At 34.4% G+C, this 24602-nt stretch overlaps 1 protein-coding gene across 1 annotated transcript in view; it reads left to right on the top strand.

Moving 5' to 3' along the window:
• The first annotated feature begins 2114 nt into the window (after positions 1-2114).
• Positions 2115-24602, top strand: part of LOC123715061 (semaphorin-2A-like) — a 92503-nt gene continuing 70015 nt past the window's right edge. The window contains exon 1 of the mRNA XM_045669878.1: positions 2115-2503. Coding sequence (XP_045525834.1) covers positions 2365-2503 — 139 coding nt within the window. The 5' untranslated portion in view covers positions 2115-2364. The remainder of the gene's footprint in view (positions 2504-24602) is intronic.

Below are 24602 nucleotides of genomic sequence, written 5' to 3' on the forward strand. Positions count from 1 at the left end.
TATAATTAAAATCAGCTCGCTTCTAGAAAAAATGCATTGAAGGAGTCGTGATAGTGGTTTGTTTCACGCTCCTCATAGCAAGATCAAAATGTTTCAGCTATGGTGAAATGCTTAAAAGGAGTGTTGAAAATATCCCTTGAGCTAAATCACCTTCATTATGAGCACACCCAAGATACACACCCTCACATTTACACCATCACACAACACAACCGTCGTTCTTAAGGTTTCTTAAGGCACTTTCTGCCGCGCACCACCACTGTGGAACCAGCTGTCCACTGAAGTATTCCAAATCGTACCAAAATACAAAGAGCGTACCAATTCTGAAAAGGCCGGCAGCGCGCTGGCAGTGCGAGTGTCCATGGTATGTGGTATCACTTAACCATCAGGTGAGCCCCCTGCCCGTTTGCCTTATAGAACATAAAAAAAGGAAATGTTATAATTAAGTTAATATGTTTTGTATAGATTTTCCTTTCGTAAATATTTGCACCTTTGTGTATATATTTTGTATCGTTTTAGCATTAGAATTACCACAAAAAAGCGTCTATAAGCCAAATTTAGCAATGGGCTGCTACATAATGTTTATGATAAATAAAAAAACCGAGTTAATCTTGACGTATAGACCCGAGCGGTAACGTAAGTTTGGATCTTTACCTCGGGAGCAAACAAAGTATAGTGAGAGAAAACGTTGAGGTGTTTGCTACCGCGTCTAATAAATGAACTACCTAGTCAGTTATTAGATAGCCTAACGTTCCTACACAAGACTGCTATGGTTACATTTATACAAACCACAGCGGCTTTCTATTGTAACATATTATGATTTTATTACATTATGTACAGATTAAAGATAAGACAATTATTTATTTAATTTTTATTTTTAAATGATCCAATGTTACTACCAGCTAAACCACATTTGTAAACTTGAAGTCCAGTTACACCCGTACACAGCATTTCAGTGCCATCTTCAGTGCTGGTTTTGCTAAATATAAATTAGTCATTATTTATACATTATTAATGTCAAAGTCAAAAATCATTTATTCATATAGGAAACATAATGTACACATATGAACGTCAATAAAAATAAATATACATTAAATGCCTCTAATTTTACATTTACTGCCAATTCTCAAATCAAGGGCGTAGAACGGAAGAGAAGAACTGGCAATAAACTCACGCCACTCTTTTTAATCGCCAATTTTTTTTTGTATTACGCAACGTTTGTAAGGAGCTGCAACCATCACACCATGTCCCACATAACATCAGCAGGAGGCATGGTGAAATAGGAGCACGCACTTACATTCTCGTGGGAACAACACGCCAATACATAGTCAAAAATAGCTAACATCACCGCATACACGAATTTAAGTACGATCTGTCTCGATCGAAGTAGCACCCGTATACATACAGTATACAATATATATTCAATTTAATGACAAAAAAATATAAGTAATTCAGGTTACAAGTCTTTACCGCGAATAATCTAATAATAAATATAAGTAAATACTAATAATATTTTAAATGGAAATAAAATTGAAGTAATTAAATACGATTTTGTCATACGGAAATCACATCTAACGCTCTCGACTCTAAATTTCATCTCGACTTTAAGTCGTACTGTAAATCTTGCTAGATCCATTATGTTTTTACTATGTCAACAATAAATAACTATGTAAATTAGGCGGCGCTCTATTATTAGTGACATCTTAACGACTTGTTTAAAACTAAACATATTTTATAACTTACATGTCCAATTTGACGTGACTCACATTTTTACAAATAACTTCCTTTTGCGTGACAAAACATAAAACTTTATGCGTCTTACCCAAACATAAATTAGGTAAATTTACTTCGATTTTACAAACCATCCCCTTTATTACAATATGTCCGTAACGACGAGGGGTCATTGACAAATCTCCCCCAGGTCTTCGAAACATCATTGAATCGGCAAAATTATCAAAACTTTTTAATCCACAACTTTTCTAAGCGTGTAAACGGGACTTCCTATCCGCTGTAGCTATCCTTGTCTTACTCAAAGGATTCACCAAAGTTTCGTTTGTCTCCAACGAGTTGATCGAGCATTACGAAGCGGCTCAGCATTTAGTTTGCGATACGGCGTTGGCGGCGATGCACGTCGCGACTCGGTTACACGAGCGTGGATAACTATAGTCGACGGGTTTGAACCCGCGATAAATCCGTTAACCGATTACTAAACTAGTATTTGAACGGAAACTTGCCGGCAGTCGATTTAGCGTAATGTAAACAGATAAGCATTGTTCAAGATTTCCGGAATAGTTTGTTGATTTAAAGCATACAATAGGTATTTTTCGGTTTAATTGTGAGTACAGTGCAGGTGAATGTGCCCGGGCAATGGCCGGTGGTCAGAGACAATGGCTAGTGGCGCTCGTATGGGCAGCCCTGGGTTCAGTTTTGGCGGATTCCTGGACGACTTATCAGGAACAACCATGCTGTCGTCCTGTTACACATCACCGAGTTCGACACCACAGGGGTATGTAGAACTTCAACCTTCTATTTATAAGTGTTGTATGAAGTAATTTTACTTGGATATTTGGAAGCTGTAGGTGGAAATACAAGTAAATTTTAAAGCTAGCCTTGATAACTGTCATTTGAAATAATTTACCTTGTAAATTTACTGAAAAATTGACTAAAATACGAAATAAATACGTAACACTTGGAGACAAGGCCAGGTTCATTTCTAATTTAAAGAAACTGTTTTATAATTAAAGTTGTATCATTTGTTTAAATGTTTAAAACCCGTACATATTTTTAAAATTATGACGACTTGTGAACACATTATTTAGTCGTAATGAAGATGACTACTGTGTATATTTTTAAATAAAATGTTTCTCTTAAATGGTCCATAAATTAAAGGAAGGATTTTATATCATGCCTAGAGTCACTTATTTCTACAATTACTTTTACCTACTCATAAGATACAACTTTAAAGCTAAAGTCTCTCAAATGTACTAATAATATTGTTCATACTCTTCATCACCAAACTTTCCATTCTTAAAAACTACCAAACGTAATTCTTATAAAAATAATTATGATCTGACAAAGTTTCTAAATCGGTGCGGGCGCTTCCGAGGGACTTACAAAAAATAATTCCGACACGAGAACCTTTTGAAGCTAATTATTACAATACAAATTATTACATTTCACATTTTATACAGAACATTGTTATTAAAAACAAATATGATTGGATTGTGATGAATTAAATTTAAATACTTTATTAAATGATATTACCTCAATCTTATTACAACAAATCTAAATAAATTAATGAATAAATATCTTATACTGGTTAAATCATGTTCATTATTTTATTTCTTGAAACTGCGTAAATTTGAAATAATATTAATATAATTTAGTTTAAGGATTTCAACACACAATACAATTTGCATTTCTTAACTTACATAGTAATTAATAATTAAAATTTGATATATAGAAGTGCCCTATTACAAATGATATTATAAACAAGTTTTAAAGTTCCTAACAAGCCCACAGAAAGCACCAGGAATAAATTTCTTGAAAATTTAACTACATATTCTAGATTCTAGATTTTAGGTAATTTAAAATTTGTTCTCCATTGAAAGAAAACATTTTATTTTAACCAGATTAAAGCCATTTGTATTATTATAAACTTATACAAATATTTTCTTTTAATGTGTAAAAGCTATGTTAACCAAAGACAATACTATTTGTAAAGACAAAAGTGCCTTTAATAGGCCTACAGGAAATAAATGATTTGTCTGTTGAACCAGTTGTTATAAAAAAATTATAACAAGATTCTTGACGGCTTTCCGGTAACTAAAACTACATTACAATGTTTACTAAATGATTTTAAGACGGCTTTGTTATTCGACCACACACATACGACCTATATGCTTTCAATCGTATTCTCGGTACGTGGTTTTTAAACAAGCGAATACCGCACAAGTTTTACTTTCTGAATAAGCTTTATCAGTGTGAGGCAATAACTTTGCGATTTCTTATTGTTTTTGTTTGATCGAAATTTGTCAATTACATCAAATCTTAATTGAATTTTAAGTTCTCTTCTTATGAAAGAAGCAGTGCTTCCAGCTTCGGCGTGCTGCACTCATCACCAATGGTTGTTGATTTTCCTTATACCAATTTGCCTTAGACCCAAAAAGGCGACGGCGTGTGTCAGGCACATGAGGCTGATCACCTACTTGCCTATTCGATGGATCATGAAACATACAGAAATCGGAGGCCCAGACCTGTTAAGGTTGTATCTTTGTCTTTTAAAGTCTTCTGCGTAAACACCTCTTAACCATATCTGTAATTTGTGACCTGGTAGTAAATTAAGACTTTCCATATTGAATATTGACGTTTATTAGTGTTAGATATTCACTCTTTGGCTCTTTGACCCAAAAAGTGTTTTGGCCCCCGAAATGAGAATCTTCCCTATACCACCTTCTGCCATTTGCTGGCTTTCAGCTGCAGTAGATCCTCCTCAACTCTGATCAGGCCGTCAAGAAGAGAAGAGTAATTATAATGTCATGGGTATGTCGATAAAATGAGCAGTGTTGGCCTAGTAGCTCCAGCGAGTCTCATTCCTGAGATCATAGGTTCGATTCCTTGCGGTTCACCATTGGAGTTTATTTCTATATAAAGGAAAACATCGTGAGGAAACCGGCTTGCCTTAGTTGTCAGGGACAGAAGGCTGATCACCTGCTTACCTATTAGATTAACAAATGATCATGAAACAGATACAGAAATCTGAGGCCCACACCTAAAAAGGTTGTAGCGGTATTGATTTTTTTTTGTTTGAGAAAATATCACCTCTGCATACAATAGGAAAATATGATTGACAAAACATTTACTATTACCATTACAGTAGTACCTAAATCAATTTTAAAATACGGACTGTGTATTAACAATATTAGTACCAATGGATCGACAGAGTGTAGTGTTAGGTACAATATGATCAAATACTTTTTGATTGACCTACCCCAGAGCGCAAGGTACGCGACAATAAATGTTTCTATTTTTAATCATCATATAGACATCGGAATGATGCTGCTTCGAGTCTAACAACCGGAAAGTTTGAGTAGGTAACATAAACATGTCGTTCGTTTTGTTAACAACATGTGTTAGCTTCTAATATTAATTTAATTAAATTCTAAACATTTTTATGAAACATATTCTTAAGAATCTTGCTACAAGTGCGCATGTGCAATAGTTACTCATTTGACTCGTTCGGTTGTTTACGAATTGACTCGACCATTTTCCCGAAGTGGGATGGTCGAGTCGGAGTAGGGAGTTGTGATTATAAAAGAGGTTGTGACACATGCGCACGGGCCTTTTCTTCGTACAAGTTTGAAGTTAAACAGTTCACGTAAAATCAGTGAAGTAAATTATAGTGAATTAAGTCATCATTGAAGTGTTTAATTTCCTACCCTAAGAACTAAATCAACTACCGCTAACACATGGTAATGAGTTTATCCAGAGTTAACAATTTAGCTTAATCAGTATTAATAGGTACTTATTTATATAACTTGTTTTTATTTGTAATGTAACAAATAAAAAAACATGTAACATAAATTACTAGGCATGCAACGGGCAGCCTTATCGTTAGCAGGCAAGCCTAGTAAGAAAACAAATCAACAAACTTAACCTAAAATAGAAATATTAAATAAAAACTAGGTTTTGTTTGTTTATATTAATTGATAGATTCTATACGAACATTTAGAATGGCGCCACATACCTGTGTTGTCAGTGTTTTTATCCCTTAGCACGCCATCTTTTTTATTCATTTTACGAGTCGTAGTTCGCGCTAGATCCCGACCGTTTCACTATGTTGTAAGTTTTATGTATCTCTCTGTATGTATATAAAACTCAGGTTTGTAACGCGCAGTCCGGACATACAATGTCCAATATTTAAGCCTTGACTTCTTTTCGCTATCTCGGAATATGGTTGAAAAGAGTGTTTAAAGATATTTATCTTGATTAGACAATACAATACAGGTATCACTTATTCCACTTCATTAAATTTGTCATCAATCATCAAGGCAAAGAAGACAGAGGGTGTAGGCTGAGAGAAAAAGCCGACGTAAAAAGTCTCATCAAATCATCATACAAGCAAACAATACTTATAATAAAACAAATATCGCATATATGAGAAGTAGGCTGTGTAGTACAAGTCCCAGGCCCTTTTATCAACTAGATGATTTAAAATATCCATAGCGCAAAATCACCTGTATCATGAGCATACCCCACCATCATGTACATTTTACACATCACAATCTAATTAGGTTAGTTAAATTAATTAAATTTTTCATTTGTAAATGTTTGGCGAGGGAGCCGATAGCTGGCCATGCGTCATACTCGTGAACGGGTGCTGCTTGTGGTCACTGGTCGGACTTGAATTCGTGTATGGGGTGATGCTACTTATCGACTATGTATTTTCGTGTTGTTCCTACGAGAATGTAAGTGCGTGCTCCTATTTAACATGCCTACAGCTGATAGAGAACAAATTTTTTATATGTATTTCTATATGGGCTATATATTTATTTCTATATATTCATAAGTGTTCATTGATTAATTAATGAATTTTGAACCTGATAGTCGGTTATATTTTGAGTGTAAGTGTTTGTTTGTAATAAATAAACAATACAATTTGTAAATCTTCTTATTCTGAATCGCATTCTTCATTGAAGGTCGTGTCACTGTACGGTGCCTGCTGCGTGCTAGTGGCATCTCCACCTTGTTCGATCTATAGCTTTCCTTACACAGCTGTTATAATTGTGACTTCGTTACACCAGCGGGTTGGTGATCTGCCCCGCGGACTTTTGCTTTCCACCTCACTTGTCCAGGTTATCTGATTCGCGATGGGCGCCATTACCAAATAAAGATAGAAATCTTCTACATTATTTCGTAGAGTCTTTTACAAACGCTGGCTATCACGAAAATGCCCTAAATGAATTCCCATTTAGGAAATTTCCATGTCAGTATAATATTTAATTTCTGACTCAGAATGCTTTCCAAATTCTTCTCGGACATCTGACGACGACAATTTGCCATCATTAACGTAATAAGAATTCTTCACGTTGACACGTCTTCAGATATATATTTGACAAATTTAATAATATATATTTATGAAATAATAATTTATATACAGAAGCTTGCTTATTTACAAAACACTTCATCATAGGTAACAAATACACCGATTTATACATTATATAAGATAAAAATTGATTTAAATTGTATTACTATATATTTGTGTTATGAATTAAATAAATTATTATGATTTGTTATTAATTAAAATTTGGTGGTTTTGATGTTTTTAGAGGAAGTAGACAAAAGTCTTATTCAACTTGTCTATATATTTTATAAAACAGGGGGCAAACGGGTAGGACACTTATTTGATGTTAAGTTATAGTGCCCATGGACACTGACAATGCCAGAGGCCTCGCAAGCACCGGCCGTCTAAGAATTGGTACGCTCTGTATTTGAAGGATCCTAAGTCGAAAATACTTTAGTGGTTCCACATAGTGGTGGTGCGCGGCTAAAACTGTCTTAAAAAAACGACCAGTTGTGGAACGACAGATATATATATATATATGTATTACATATGTAAAGAAATAATTATATTTTTTAAATGTCTATTTTGTTTTTACAGATGTTCATTTAGTTTTGTTTGTTAGTCTGTGGAAAAGACGCTAGTTTTGTTTGCCTATCAGTCAGTCATTTTTAATTTGAATACGAAGTTTTGTTGTGAGTACATGTTGGATTGATTATAAAGAAATAGGATAAAAGTGATTTTCTGTTTTTATCTCTTATAATATTATTTCCTTATATATTTAAATAGTTATATTATGTATATTGTCGAATGTTTTTAAATCCAATAGCCAAGTGGATTTCTAACTTGTAACTTTCTTAATTTCACCTTTGTATCATTTACCACCAGCCAATTCCATCGTAGCGTTATAAAGCGTTTCTCTATAATAAAAATAAGATTTTCGCGTTCAACCAAACATTCACACAACATTTAAACAGTGTCTCAAACATATTACAAAAACATTCCTTACAGATTTCTTTGCAAATCGAAGTGCAAAGAATATACGTTGCCGGCTGTATCTTATAACAAAGGATGCGTCGTTTCCTTAGAAGTCGCTAGCAAAAACACCGTTGCGGAATTCCGATATAAGCTTACGCGATATTAATGCCGTATGTGTTTAAGCTATATTATATGCAAAGTACTTATGTTATATATACAGTACAGATATGTTTTGAACAATATTTAAAATAATTAATAAGCGATTATGACGGGAGCAAACGGCAGGCTTACCTGATGTTAAGTGATACCGCCCATGGACACTCTCAATGCCAGAGGACTTGCGTTGCCGGCCTTTTAAGATACGCTTTTTTCTTAAAGGACACTAAGTCGTATTAATTCTGTAGTTATAAGCGTAGCGTCGTCTATATATAGATAGATATATATATAGATATATATATAGATATATATTTAATATAGTACCGCACTACTGTACAGCTGTTAAATAGTCGTGTTAACGTTCCAAAATCGTACAATTTTGCGATGGCGCCTGTTATTTAAAGACCGTAATAGGTATGCCGTTCCAGTTGTCTGCGCAAGGCGAGGTGCGGGGTGTATCAGTACAAACCGGCTTGCGTGTGCGCAGGTAACCGACCGGCCCAACTAAATTGAGCCATAAAATCGTTTATACACGCAGAGCCCGTGTCTTTGACTGCGTTTTATTGGAATGGATAGCCAATAAACTTTCGAGTATGTTTCGTTGTTAATAAATTAAGTGTTTGAAATTTGTCAGACACATAATTTCCATAAAGGAAGATAGCAGAAGGGTATATTTCCATTGAGTTCTTGAGAGTTCACGAGATTAACTATTAATTTGTTAAATAATTACAATTAACCACGCCGCGGCAGGCCAAGTCGAGGTCCGTGTCTCGCATGAGAAGCGCTTGCGCTAGTCGCGGAAAAAGCCCATTCGTGCCGAAACTACCCTTGATAACACTCGGTCTCCCTAATAAAAATTCGATAATATAACCACACGTGAGAAAATTATATGTAAAAAATCTGTCATTGCGTGACTGTGGAATTATTGATGATGTAACAAAATAATATTGTACAGTATTATAGAACGTACCAATGTGTACAAATGTCTTACCCATGGGCAATTGTATTGGACTATCGGAGTCGGAACTCCAAAACATGAAATTATTTTACTGCGACAAAACAAAACTACGTCCAATTTTGTGTATAGGAAGTTCTAAGCCACTGAAACCATGTTCTCTTATATTATAGAGGAAAGTTTTGCATTTTTAATTTTTGTTTATATTTTTAACAAATCACAATAATCAAGCTAAAAATTCCTGGAACCTGATTAAAAAAATATTACCTACTTGTAATCAAGAACTTTTCCGAGTATTTTTAAATTTACGTAGATGATGTTACGAATTTACAACGACAATATATTAGATATATATATTCGTTGTAAAGTAAAATCTACTATATATTGATAAGATTATGAATGTATGTGTGTATCTAATAATCTGAAAGAAGTCGTTAAAACTAAGAAAAATTTATGTTTTAATATTTCTCATGAATTGGTGAAAACTAACAACGATAAATTCGGTGCTGAAGTTGAGTTTATCGTGAACAGACTTAAAAGGCCGGCAACGCACTCGGGAGTCGGGAGTCAGTGTCCATATCAGTTAACATCAGATGGGCGTCCAGCCCATTTGCCTCCTATTACATAAAAAAAGAAAAATAAGACTTGTTTCTATATATTTTTAGTTTTCTAGGCATTAAATTTTCTCTAGATATATCTATCATTAAGGTAGTGTTCGTAAGAAACGTTTTCGGCCGTTTTATTTTACCTCTTTAAAATATGTACATTATTTCACTTCCATAACGGTTTGGGAGCTTGACCGCCATTTGCATATTTTAATTTATTGTTATTTCATTTATGGACACGATAATAATTATGTTGTTAAAGTTAATAACTGTTCGTTATTATTTATTAGATATTTATTAGCTGAATTGTGCCTCAGGCATATCAGTACCGCTTTTTAGGTTCAGTTATTAAGACTAATGTTTAGGCTTTCGCATGGTTGGATATTTATTGTATTAAATATTTAATGAACGATATGTATACCGTGCCTGATAAACGAAAAACTAAGAGTATGTTAATATAGGATCGAAAGGAAAGTCTGAAATTGAACTAATGATTGAACTAGAATAAATAAAAGACTAATGAACAGCTGTTACTTCTAGTAAAATATTGAAACGGAAAGGACACAAAATGGATGAAAATTGCGACGGAATGGCGTTTCTCAAGAAAGAAAACGAGGAAGACAAATAAAAAGATGGGGGGATCATAAGTAAAGCAGCTGGCCTTAAAGGCCGTAAAGCTAGACACCGAGAAGAGTGGAAGCTCTAAGCTCACTGAAGTATTTCCAAACCAATTCGACTTTGGGTCCTTCAAGGAGCGTACCAATTCTTAAAAGACCGGCAGCGAGCCTGTCATTTGTAGCCATGGGCGGCGGTATCACTCAACATCAGGTGCCTCCGATTGTCTCCAGTAACATTAAAAATGATATTTATTGGTATTTTCACACCTCGGATTACATTATCGAAGTTTTCAGACCAAACCCTAACATTTTGATCATATTAATTATCAGGTATAATATAAAAACGCTAATGTTTACCATGATGGTCTTAATGTAAATTTGAATATATAGAGTACTCGAATGAAGGCTATTTTTATTTAAATTAAACAATAGAGGGAACTATGTGTTGAAATCCCCAGTGGTATTGCGGTTTCCCTAATGACGGGGAGGCTAAAAGCCATAAATCTAATTGTTTAATCATTCCGAGGTCCTATATGTCAGTGCGAAGGGCTGATTAGTGCTTCACCGCCGCCAGACACGTTAATCGCTAGTAGCTCTGCAATCAGGTTGACAAAGTATTAGACATCTCTGAGTTATATTATAAATTAGTTTTGTACTGAAAATTGCGAATTGTATGTTTGGTTTGTTAAAGTCATCATACAGATTGAACTAATCATTGATCGGCATGTCGATATTGGAAGTTCTATCTTATAACAGTTGGCCTTCAATGGGTGAGCAACCCCAGTGATCTTCAACAACTCGGTTTCCTTGTACCTAGACTGTGTGACGTGGCAAGATTTTGTGGTACCAAAGGCCAGAACCAGTCAGTTGCACATATTGAATGCTATATCGGACACTATCGACATCTTTATATATTCGCAAGGTACCGACATAGTATATCTTATTACCAACATATGGATTTCAATTTATATCACAGAATACAACTGCTCTGTAGATGCTAAACGCAGAAACTATCAAGACGCGCGTTAGATATGCACCGACCATTATGTATTTAATATTATATATATACTAGCTGACCCGGCAAACGTCGTTTTGCCATGTATTACTTCCAGACAACATTTTTTAGTGCAATAAAAATAACGTATCTACTTTAATACAAAATTGGCATTGATTATAGAGGGGTGACAATTAAGGGTTGCATGTATTTTTGTATGCTGTATCATAAAAACAAAAAAAAAAATACTTATTACTACTTAGGGGGTTGAAAGATAGATAGTAGCCGATTCTTAGACTTACTGAATATGCATTAAAAATTCATAAGCATCGGTCGAGCCGTTTCGGAGGAGTATGGGAACGAACATTGTGACTCGAGAATTGTATATATATAGAGATTATATCAATTTTTTTCGACATTATCAAATTAGTATTGGCTTTGTACTGTAAGGTTAGTATTTCAATTTTATTAATATAAATAATCTTAAGAAAACACTTTTTAAATGGATTCAAGCTATGTATTATTATTATAGACTTATAATTAGTTACATAATTTTAAATTTAAATTTTTCCTACGTCTCGTGTGATTTACAGCGTGCGTAGACACGGTTCATACAATACATAGCTTCAATCCATTTAAAAGTGTTTTCTTAATGTGTAAAAACTAGGTTAACAAAAGACAATACTATATAAATAATATTCTAAAGATTGATGTCTTGTAAAGAATAAACTCAAAAACCAACGGGAAAATTTAAAAAATTCTTAACAGTTTATCCCAAACGCTATATTAATTTCCAAAAAATTAAAAAAGTACACCGGTCTAGTGTTTTATGAAGATGGAGTAAGTTCCAACTGCACCGGAGGTTTTTGTGCGTACCACGCCGTTGAGATCCCGGAAAATGCGAGGGCAACCTCGGAGGCTCTGTAACGCGGCTTTGTAGGAACTTCTCCAGGTGGTCTTAGTCTATGAATAACAGAGATTCTGGTGTAGGTCAATTCCCACATACCCCTGCAACATTTGAGGGCAGGAGATGAGCAAATGCATTTCCACCTTGGATAAAAGGTATATTGAAACGTCAAACTCATGGCCGTAGTAAACACACGTATTACACGTTTAGTTTTGTGCCTACTATGGGCTCTAGTCTGTTTATATATAAGTATTGAATATACCTAGATCTAGTAAGCGTCTTAAAGCACAGGCATTACCATAATATTGGCGTTTTGTAAATATAATAATTTACTTATTAAGGCAGACTATGATAAGTTTGAGATATATAATATTTATTTCCAATACACAAATAAACATTGTGTACAATTTTCTTAACCTACATAGTAATAATAATAAAATAGAAAATTAAAAATAATTCATAGAACAGGAGTCTAACAGGCAGGAGGCTCACCTGATGTTAAGTGATAACGCCGCGTTTCGCCCATAAACACTCATTATCAGCTATCTGTGACTCTTAAGGCAAAGGTCCTGACATTTGACATGACTGGAGAGTGTTAAATGTGCATATAGAAAGTCCATTTGTGCACAGGGGATCTATCCTACGACCTCAGGGTTGAAAGTTACATGCTGAAGCTAGGCCAACACTGCTCGAAAATACGATAAACCATCTCTATGCATAATTCCAAACGTCAAAATCTTGGAGCGTTATTAATAAGTTATTTACAAAACAGACGGCATTGGGCGGATGACATATCTACTTTAAACAAATACCGCAGCCATCGCGAGTGCTTTGCCGACCTTTTTAAAAGCCGAAAGCTTGTTTGAACGGTAATGCCAAGTACTTGTTCGTATTCAAAAATGCCTGATGTATAGTTTATCAGGTATATGACGAATATAAAACCGCGAACGCAGGCTAGTACAGGCATGTGGTCGCAAACATTGTGTTTATATTGTGTAAAGCAATCAATCTGACAGCTTGATTGTATCGCTTTTAAATTTGACTTTATTTATGTCTAGCTTTTTAAGTAGCAATGTTGGTCTAGTGGCTTCGGCGTGCGTCGTAGGTTTGATCCCAAGCTGTGCACCAATGGCCTTTCTTTATACATAAAATAAAATATGATTATTAATTATACGTATGCATTACAATGTGTAGGTTTTGGGAACCCTTTTGAGAAAAAATTAATGTGTCATTAATTGTGCGCATTTATCATTCGCTTTAACCGTGATATACTCAAAAAGTCGACGTCATGTGTCAGAGAGGAGGCTGATAACCTACTTGCCTATTAGATTGACCAGTGATCATGAAACAGATACATAAATCTGAGGCCCAGACCTAAATAGGTTGTAGCGCCACTGAATTATTTTACTTAATATGATATATTAACATGACTAAAGATACAATTAGATATTAAATTGCGATACTAGGTCATACTTACACGAGATAGTCGCTATAAATCAACTTTATTGTTACCCGCAATAATTTTAAAGGAGCTTTTGAATTTTCACATTTTCACGTAGGAAAATTGTAGTATCTTGAGAAAATTTGCTATAAATCAACCTTAACATACACTCGAGATATTAACGTCCTATTCGGCAGAGTATTGGGGTATTAATCTCCTGTAGCTTAGTAGTTGAACACTTATTTAAAGTAAGTATAATTATTTATTGATCTTCAATAAACTTTAACTTATACTCGAGATATTAACGTTCTATTCCGCTGAGTATTGGGGTATTAATCTCCTGTAGCTCAGTAGTTGAGCACTTATTTAAAGTAAGGGTAAGTAATCATTGCTCATCAATAAACATTAACTTATACCCGAGATATTAACGTCCTATTCGGCAGAGATAATAATCGAGCGACGCTCAGTTGTTAAGCACTTGTTTAAAGTAAGTGTGCTTGTTTAATATTTTTCAACTTATACAAAAGTATACATAATAAATTCAAAGTTTATTGAAAATGCAAAAATCTGACTGAAACATGACCCATTGTTACTGTAAGTTTTTCCAGTCTAATCAAATTTCTTAACTTTTATGAACGTGAACTCTGAGGGTTATAGACTTTGATAAATGTGTAAAAACAAGACCAAAAACAAAAGTTATAGATGCCTCATTATGCCCTAAAACAGAAGTGGCAATGAGCGGAGCATATAGCAAGGAACACAGATAATATTGGACTTTCAAGACAACTATATGATAATGACCAAGGAGTAGAAGGAGAAGTGGGCTTAGAAAACGGTGGATAGGAGACATAGAAGCGTTAGCAGGAAGCGAATGCAAATCATTGAAAGAAAGCCATTATATTTGGAAAAAGCTGGTGGAGGCCTTCATACGTGTGCGTACCGAAACAAATATAAACAAATATATGTATAAAAATATAGACTGTATAAATGTGTCAACATTTGCAAAGATTGGAAATATATGGGGATGTATTATTCACAGTTGTTGTGTCTTGTACGGACACGAATTATCTGCCAATGTTTCGGGTTTTAGCTAACTGCAATACAATTTATGACGATGTATTTTTCCTTTCCTAAGAGGGTGTTAGGGTGTAGGTATCGGGAAGACCTGTTATTTAGCAGTTGTCAGAATTAAGATTTTCTTTTAAATATTAATTTGTCGTTTGTTAATGTTTAATTTCAGCTTTATTTTTTGTATCTATTAATTTACTTATGTCGTCTATTCTATGTTTTGATTAACAATGTAATCTGTTTTCGCTTTGTATATTGTGTAGTTGTAAAATTAAAAAAAAAATATGGTAACTCTAGGATAGATAGGAAACCTGTCTACTGTCTTTGACCTAATTGAATTGTCAGGATGTTTACGATTGTAATCTTCCTTCGTACAGGATTGTTATGGGATTTCCTGTACCGTGTTTATTGGATGTGTGGCGTCAACTAGCGTCGGTAAATTGAATAGTGCAGTTGATTGACGGTTCCTTGAATTCAGTGTATCGGATTTCAAAGAAAGAAATCCTTTAACGTGTTAATATTTCCAACATAGTGTATACCTATATAGGTATAAGTAATAATTATGAAGTTTCTTAAATTAATTTATTGTGTGTCGCTAATAAAAAAAATACCTATATAGGTATAAGTAATAATTATGAAGTTTCTTAAATTAATTTATTGTGTGTCGCTAATAAAAAAAAATACCTATATAGGTATAAGTAATAATTATGAAGTTTCTTAAATTAATTTATTGTGTGTCGCTAATAAAAAAAAATATTTATAATACAAAATAGCTCGTAAGTTCGAATGTCCCATGGACAGGCTGTATAGTTATGAATTTAATAACAAAATAGCTCGTCAGTTCGATTGTCCCATGGACAGGCTGTATAGTTATGAATTTAATAGGATTTTTAGTATTATTTATTAACCTCCAACACACTATTATATAACTATAATAATAATTAAAAATTAACAATTTAAATTATACAGTATTGTTTAACTATTAATTAAAGTTGGTGGATTTGTTTATAAAGAGTTTCTGAAAAACATTGACATCGTATGTAGTAAATCAGTTATAACAATATTTAATTAAAAATTATAGCGCGAAACATAATATTTTTTTCTTATCGGCCTGTTAAGAGATACGTAAAAAAATCCTATTCATAACCATAAACTAACTCATTGCGATTCCACTGTATAATCAGTTTGACGTCATTCATTTAGAATACCTGCTTAACGTCACTAAGCCGATTTAGGCTTCGCAGATTAATAAAATAAATAAATCAGTAGAACACCAACCTTTTTAGGTCTGGGCCTCAGATTTCTCAAACCGTTTCATGATCATTTGTCAATCTAATAGGCAAATAGGTGATCAGCCTATGCCTGACATACACCGACTTTTCTGGTCTAAGGCAAGTCCATTGGTGAACAGCTAGGGATCGAATGGGAGTCGCACAGTGGAGCCACAAGGCCAACACTGCTTCAGCAGCTTGTGGTATTCTAAAATGCGTCCGTGATAGTATTGTCTTTTGTTAACATGGCTTTTACACATTAAGAAAACACTTTTTAAACGGATTGAAGCTATGTATTATTATTATAAACTTATAATTATTTACATAATTTTAAATTTTCCAACGTTTCGCGTGCTTTATGTATTAAGTTTATAATAATAATACATAGCTTCAATCCGTTAAAAAAGTGTTTTATTAATGCGTCCCTGATATTAAAACAGCCAAGAAGGTTTGAAATTATTATTATGCAATTATTGAGTATCAATTGTAGCTTTTTTTTTGATATCCGAGGTGGAAATGCCCCTGCCCTCACAAGTTGCAGGGGTATCTGGGACTCGACTGGGTGAACAATACCCACTAAAACCACCTCGAGTTCCTACAAAGCCTCCTAGAGTTCTTACAGAGGCTCTGGGGTGGCTGTCGCATTGAACCGGGACCTCAACAGCATGTTACACTCAAAAACCTCCGGTGCAGTACACACTACATTGGATGTCGGAGATGGGCATATCTTCTCCTATTTACTCCTCGTCTTCTACCCGTAGGATTCGTCCAAAAGCGCTCCCATTCTCGTTCCGCTGTCTCCTTCTGTAGCGTAACATGCTCACAGAAGGAGATCACCGCATTCCATACCACAACACTGCCGACCATTTTTTGTACAACCCAAGCAAAGAAAAGCAAGGTCACTACCCACCACAAAGATAATGACGTAGCTGAGACCACTGCGGACAACTGCAGTCTCATCATTTGCGCCACACTCCAAGCATCTCTTTATTGGTTCCCGCCGCACAATCATTGTAACTTAGTGATAAGTGATAAAGCGCTCTACTGGTTTTATTAATTACGATCAAAAATATCAATAAATTTCACAAATGACTCGGCAAAAGGAACCATCGAAACGGCAATTATTTTTTTGTGCTATCCATACCTGCCGGTTTCTGTTTATGGAGACGCTTAGTTGAGTGGAATGATTGTGTTAAACTGTTGGACGGTTTCCAACGCATGACATACAAACGAAACAGTCAAATGAGATACTGGGCTTCACTGGAGAGAAAATCAAATTATTCTTTGGAGTTGGGCCACGATTGGAATTAAGTTTTTACATATTGAAACTTTGCATTGCAGTTTATTATTATTTATGTAGAAGGTTTATTGTAGGCGCTCTCAGTATTGTTCAATGTTAATTGTGTAGTATCGAATCACGGTTCCAATTTTTTTTCTACATATTTTCATTACTCGGCAATGGTGCACCATGCAAGAATGTGGTCGTGCATCCTCTCTAACCCCGTAGAAATTAATTAAAACATCATGAATTGTTAAATGAATGAAAGGTACAAAAGGATTTTAACCAAACCTATCCACAGACACCACTTAGAATTAAAAAACATCCTAACATAACCAATGGTAACCGAGACTATCAATTACATCATGTATGTAATTGAGATTTAACTTTTTAAGGTGTCCAAAGCCATGTGCCTCCTTAATATTACTAGTGGCTTCAGCGTGCGTCTTTCATACCTGAGGTCGTAGATTCGATCACCGGGCATGCACCAATGGACTTTCTATGTCTTTCTTCTTTCTATGTGTATGGTGAAAGAAAGGTCGTGAGGATACCGGCTTGCCTTAGACCAGAAAAGTCGACGGTGTGTATCAGGCACAGACTGATCACCTATTAGATTAACATCATCAAACTGATACAGAAATAGAAGGCCCACACCTAAAAAGGCTGTAGCGCCATTGGTTTATTTTGATTATTATATACAAGTTTTAAAGAACGATAGAAAAAATAAGGTGCAGTCGTGATTCGAAATTTTTTGGTCAATTGTAATATAAGTGTCCCACTCCTTGACAATAAAAGTAGTTTACTTCAAATAGTGTGTGCATTTTCTACGTTAGGTTATTTACGTTCCATTAGCGTGTGGTGAATATTATATTTTAAGTAATGTATTATTAATAATATAAATAGTTAATAATATTAACAAAGTTTTTCCAATCACGCTTCTCAGTTGGGTGGTCTTGAAAGTATGTTTACAAATAATACGCTTTGAAAATAATATGGTCCAGATTATAGAAGCTGCCGCCATTAGATTGCCAAGTCATACTTGACAGCCAGTTTCCCAAAAGGGGGCACCCCACAGGGGGCAATTTGATTTTTAAGGAGGCCTACTCGAAACTTTATTAAAATTATTTGGAATTTGAATCTTAGTTTTTCATTGTGTTTTAAATATTGATTTGAGAATTGAGAGCAGTGTTGGCCTAGTGGCTTCAACGTGCGTCTCTCATCCCTGAGGTCGTAGGTTCGATCCCCGGCTGTGCACCAATGGATTTTCTTTCTATTTAACATTAGCTCGAAAAATTTCCTAGTAATTTATGTATGAAGGTCTATCTTTTAAGTTACTTATGAGAACTTTTTTTTAATATTAAAAATGATGTATGTTACATAGGACATAAGAATTATAGAAAGAGTAAGGTGCCCCAGCTTGGCACATGGCAAAAAAAGCGTGAAAAATCTCTGCTAAAGACGTTTAAATAAATTTTTACTATGTGAAATGTCCCCATAACGATAACGCAACGAAATTCCTCGGTGTCATATTATAAGTATGCGATAAACTGTTCAATGGCTAATTTTAACTCGTAGATTAAAGACCGCGTTTCTCTGGCGTCGCTCCAGTCGTTTCAATTAAACCCGCATACCACAGGACGCTATAAAGCCAAACCTGTCTGCAAATAAGTTAGAAAACATACATGTAACATACAAAAAACATATACAAAGAACTGTGATATGTTACTATTTGTTTAACTCTTTCTTTGATTTTAACTGGCGCATTAACTTTGATGACTATTTGGTAGAATTACAATCTAATACTATCTTTATGATTGTTGCTCTGTATTAAAGGAAAGTAAGGTAAATTTGTATTACTAATAATGTGCACAAAATAAAGACCAATGTCTTGTTTAAAAGAAATGTGTTTTGTGAAAAATCTAATTATTAATTATCAGAAAGTCAAAAATGAGAAAACATTAAAACAGTCGTAATAGGGCTTTACGGTTTTCTTTTCCGGGGCAAGCGATATGTCTCTTCTAATGCCTCTCCATTACTGGAGGTTAGCCGTCAGTCTCTTGAAGCGTGTCTTGTCCTGTGCCAGTTGTACTGACTCTTCCAAAGTAGCAAAACTCGTCCACTTCCTACGTTAGGAAACCATGATTTCTTTTTTCTACCAACACTCCATTTACCCTGGATGTAACCCATTATAATTAATTGAAGGAAGAAGTAGCTGTCATGGCGCAACACGATATGTCGATTTTTTTATTAAACAAAAATCCATCTCACTTGATCTATTCGAATCAATTAAAACATAGTGTAGTGTTTACAGCGATATTGGGAATTCCTAAAATCCATATACACTGCCAGTACATGACTTTGGTTGATTAAAAACAAACATCCCTTTTACAATCCTCAACATGCTCATCGTTTAATGGTTACGAGATTGTGTCGGATTCACAATAAAACTGGGGCATCTTCAGCGATCTATGTACAGTATACATTCGTGGATGCTTTCCATACGATTTCTACAATACAAAGAGTCCCGTCGTGAATGTGCTGTGGGCTACTCGATGAGGAACTTGCATGGATCTGGTTAGCTCTGCGCCTCCTGAAGGTCTCATGTCATTTTCACACATGTATATACTTTTTATAACATTCAATAAGTGTTGTCCTCCTTCTAACATGTGTGATATCTTAGAAATAATAAACATATCTCGCTGACTAAGACACCTATATGATATTGTTCCCTGTAGGAGGTAGTGTTAACATAGAAAAATTCCCACCAGGACAGCCATGTTTCGCGCAACTTGTTTTGTCGCACGCTCGTGGCATAAAAGCTATTATTAATTTGACGATCCGAAACAAGAAATATTATACATCAATATCTTCACGATCACAGCGGAGGTGTTCCATCATACAATCTATATCAATATAATGAATGTTCTACATAAATCGCTTAGAAAACAGGCTATAAATTTCGTGTATTACAAAAATGTTACGAAATCGTTTAATCCAAAACGTTACACAACGGAGCCTTTCTTCATAAGGCTTTTTTTCCAGCTTAGAGCTGCTCATTGAAGTATCCGCGCCAATTCAAACATGACAAGTCTCCTTTTGCTGTTGTATTTTTCATCATTTTTCTCATCTGATGTTAAGTGATACCGCCTATGAATGCCGGTATATGTTTTTTTAAGAGTTGGTTCGGTTATATTCCAGTAGGTGCGGCGGTGGTGCTCGGTAAAAACTGTCTAAAAACGCTCAGTTGTGAAACGACGTACGTCAAGTTGATACGGTGTCCATGGGTGACCCGTCCGATAGTATAACCTTCAGCCCCAAACAAATCTCGATTTTATCATTTCCACATAATTTTTTATTTTCTTTGTGTGTTATTTAAGTAAATATTAATTGTAGGTACTTAATAAAAACGCCAAAAATACCTATATAATTTTACATATATCTCAAAGATATTGCAATCCGTGAAAGCCAGGGCAGATACCAACATCTTTGCCACTCCGCATAAATCTAGCTTTGATACATTTTGGTGGGAAGCCAACTGTTCACCGGCCACCAAGAAATAACTCAAATAAAATAATCGTTTAACTGTATGTGTTATTTGCTAAATTACTATTAATTATTGTGTTGTGTGAAACATTCCGCAAAACAAAAGAGGAATATGACCGTTTCGCTTGACGGCGATTGGTCAAATCAAATGACGCAGAATCCTAGACCCGGGGATAATAACCGGGGGTTTTAATTTCATAATCTAAGCGTATAGAATACGAGTAATAAATTTGTACATTTATTCAGTAAGCTTTCCTTTAAAAACTTAAAGATCTTTGCAATCGAAGGAATTTGTAATACAAATCACTACATTGCAATATATTTTCAACCTATTCACTAGTAACCCATTGAACAACTTCTAAAACACATACTGTGAATGCATATAAACGGATGCAGTCATGAAAAGCCTTTTATTCGAACACGTTTAACACATGATAAAGAAAAGATTAGTTTACTTAATACGAATGATATAAAGAAAATATTTGTAATGTAGTAATGCTACTTATCTTAATAAATGTATACACTTAAAGCGTTTAATATTACAAATTTGAAAATTGAACAAACGCACAATATTATATAGTCTTTTATAGACAATTAATTATAAAGACTTTTTTTTAAACAAAACATTAAGAATAAAAATAAAAGTTTCGATTCCAAATTCAAAAAAGAACTTACAGTTCAAGATCCAAACAGAAAATCCAAATAAAGAATCGTTACCAAATTTAAATTACTACAGATAAAATATAAAGTTCAACATCACTATGGTATTTAAGCAAGTTCAAATAAGGAACGTTTCGAATTGCAACTTGCAACTGTAGCCAATTAAGCTAATCTATGCAAATTCGTCCAATGAAGCGATCACAACATTACGTAGAGATCTTTAATTAAAGTAAATAGGTAAATCGCTGATGTCTTATTGAAACGGGCAACGTTGGTTTGACATAATGAATTGCTGGTGTTAGGTCTGAGGATGGGACCGACAACCACTGCTATCAATCTCCTCATGGCTGTGCGTAAATCTATCAATTCTAGGGCTGGGATGACTTAATAGCCTATATATTCTGGCTTTGACACGAGAAATGAGTCTCGTCTTCAACTGGTTTTCAGTTCAACGATCTTGACCATTGTGAATTTCTATATATAACTTGTCATTTCAAGCGTCTCGTTATTTAAAAAAACACGAACAAATAAAGTATATATGTATGTAATTAATAAACTTTATTAATTTATGAAAGATAATACGCTTAATACGTAATAGATAAACAAAATTAATCAGTGACAACCTTTATAGGTCTGGGCCTCAGTTTGTTACATCTGTTTCGTAATCATTTGTCAAATTAATAGGCAAGTAGGTGATCAGCCGTGCCTGAAACACGCCGTCAACTTTTTGGTTCTAATGCAAGCCGGTTTCCTCACGATGTTTCACCGTTAGAGCGAATGTTATATGCGCACATAGACAGTCCATTGGTGCACAGCCTGGGTTCGAACCTACGACACACGCTGAAGCCAGCTCTTACTTACTCAAATACGATTTTATTAATTCTGTTGAAGGAATTTCGTTGGCTTCAATCTTCACTTTGGCTTTGTTATCACGCCTGATTTGACGCTCTTGTAATTATTTCAATATTTACAAATTTTGATTTTATTATTAATTAGTCCTTCAATAGTTTTCGCGTGCTTTACGTATGTCAACTTGGGTTTTTATTGAAATGCAAAACATATTATCTCTAACCTTTCTCATTGTTCTAATACTAATTGTTCCCTTATCGCTACAACTGACAATTGTATGCCTGTTTCGTCAATTGAGTTATCAAGGATGTGTATGTACTCAGGGATTGATGTTAGTACAAATTGTGTTCGATTTCCAGCATATAAAAACATAAACAAGTACTAAAAAAAAATGTCTACTGGCTAGTCACACTACATCCGTACGCAATTTTACTTTTAATTTGTGTTTGATGGGCATAAATAATTTTTAAATATTATATTCTTAGAAGGAAATTGCGTCCTTACCTTATGTCATTTTGACAGAAACATTGCGTGCTGACAGCTAACTATATGAAGTGATTCTTTTTGCGCTCGGGCGCTCGGGTGGGACGCACGTGTCAGTCATCTTCGATTGATTTGTTTCGTAAATTAAATACACTCCGACAAGAATATTTTAATTAAATATTGTGAATAGCTTTGAGAAAAACAATTTACAATTACCATAATGTTAATTTTGCGCGAATCTCACAGACAAATTTAACATCTAGTCAAATTTAGAAATATTCATAGAACTTTTTGTCTATAAAGTTTGACGTGTTACGTTTAAAGTCTAGACATCTGTACGACTAAATAGTAATGGGTTTGGCATACAAAGGCCGTATATATCAAGTCGCGACTTTGAACCTAAGTGATTTCCTACAATTTTATTTATCTTTTATCTCGTGATAACATGTCGAAGAATTTTTTCCATAATTGTATAAATTCAAGTTGGTAACGCACTTGCGAGCACTCAGACATTTAGAGTGCCCATGGGCGGTATCACTTAACATCAGATGAACCTGTGTATAAACGGATGAAATACCTTGCGCCCTATTTATTTATTTTATTTAACAATTTATTGATATATTTAAAAATAATAATATTTATTATTAAATTAACGAAAAACATTATTGGTTGAGGTGTGTGTGTGTGTGAGGATGTGTATGTGTGTGGGCGTTGTGTTATACCGCTCTGAAGCAGGTATTTTCTAAATATAGCGACTTAGATTATAATGTCAATATTATATTATTTAGACCCATTATTTTGGTTCCTTTTCGAGGTCAGCAATAATTAGGGAAGTTTCTTCCAAGCGATAAGTCTGCTAAGTAATAGGTTCATTTTCAAGTCGGTGAAGCGAGCTCATTAATCAGTGTTGGTCGAGCTTCCGTCGCTGTTTTCGCCGGAACAACGGATTATTTCTGATTGTTTTTGATAAAACAAACAAAGAACGATTAACTGGCAACGTTTATCACGTGAATTGTATAAGATTCGACAAACGTTGATCAGAGCCTCAAGATTTTTGTCAAGGCAAGTGTGAATTTTACCTTAACCATCGCCACTAGATATCACTGGTGATAAATAACGTTCAGTTGTAAGTAAACATAATTATTTGAATGGTTTTAGATTAAAAATCGTTCAATCGATCTTCTAAATTCTAAATTCAAATATTTTTTTTATATAATTACGACTTAAAATAAACGAATATTTTTGTTTTAAAGTCAAATCAACAATGGAACACTAGAACAGAGTGTCTTTCCTTTAATGGAGACTAAGTAGTGTTAATGGATACTGTCTTATGTCCTTAGTTTAGTAAATTATACTCAAACTTAATTAGTACATGCTAGATCGACAATTTATAAAAAAAAGTACAATTATCTGTTGCTTGCTAGGCTAGTCTTATAAGTAAGGATTTAAAAAAAATATAACGCATATTATTTATTATCCAGCAATTTCGAACAGTACCGATGGTATTTCTGATGGAAACCATCGTGAAGAAACCGGTATTGTAACAAAAAGTTGGTGTGTGCCAGGCACTGAAGGCTGATCACGAAATAGATACAGACATCTGAGATACAGATCTTAAAGGTTGTGTGGCCCACTGACTTTTTTTGTGATTTATATATTTTTTAATTATGTGTGGACAACTTCAATAAGGCTAATATGTTACGGATTATATGAATGTATATTTAAGTTTAGTCTCAAAC

This window comes from Pieris brassicae, chromosome 10 (genome assembly GCF_905147105.1).
Source record: "Pieris brassicae chromosome 10, ilPieBrab1.1, whole genome shotgun sequence".
Lineage (NCBI taxonomy): Eukaryota > Metazoa > Arthropoda > Insecta > Lepidoptera > Pieridae > Pieris > Pieris brassicae.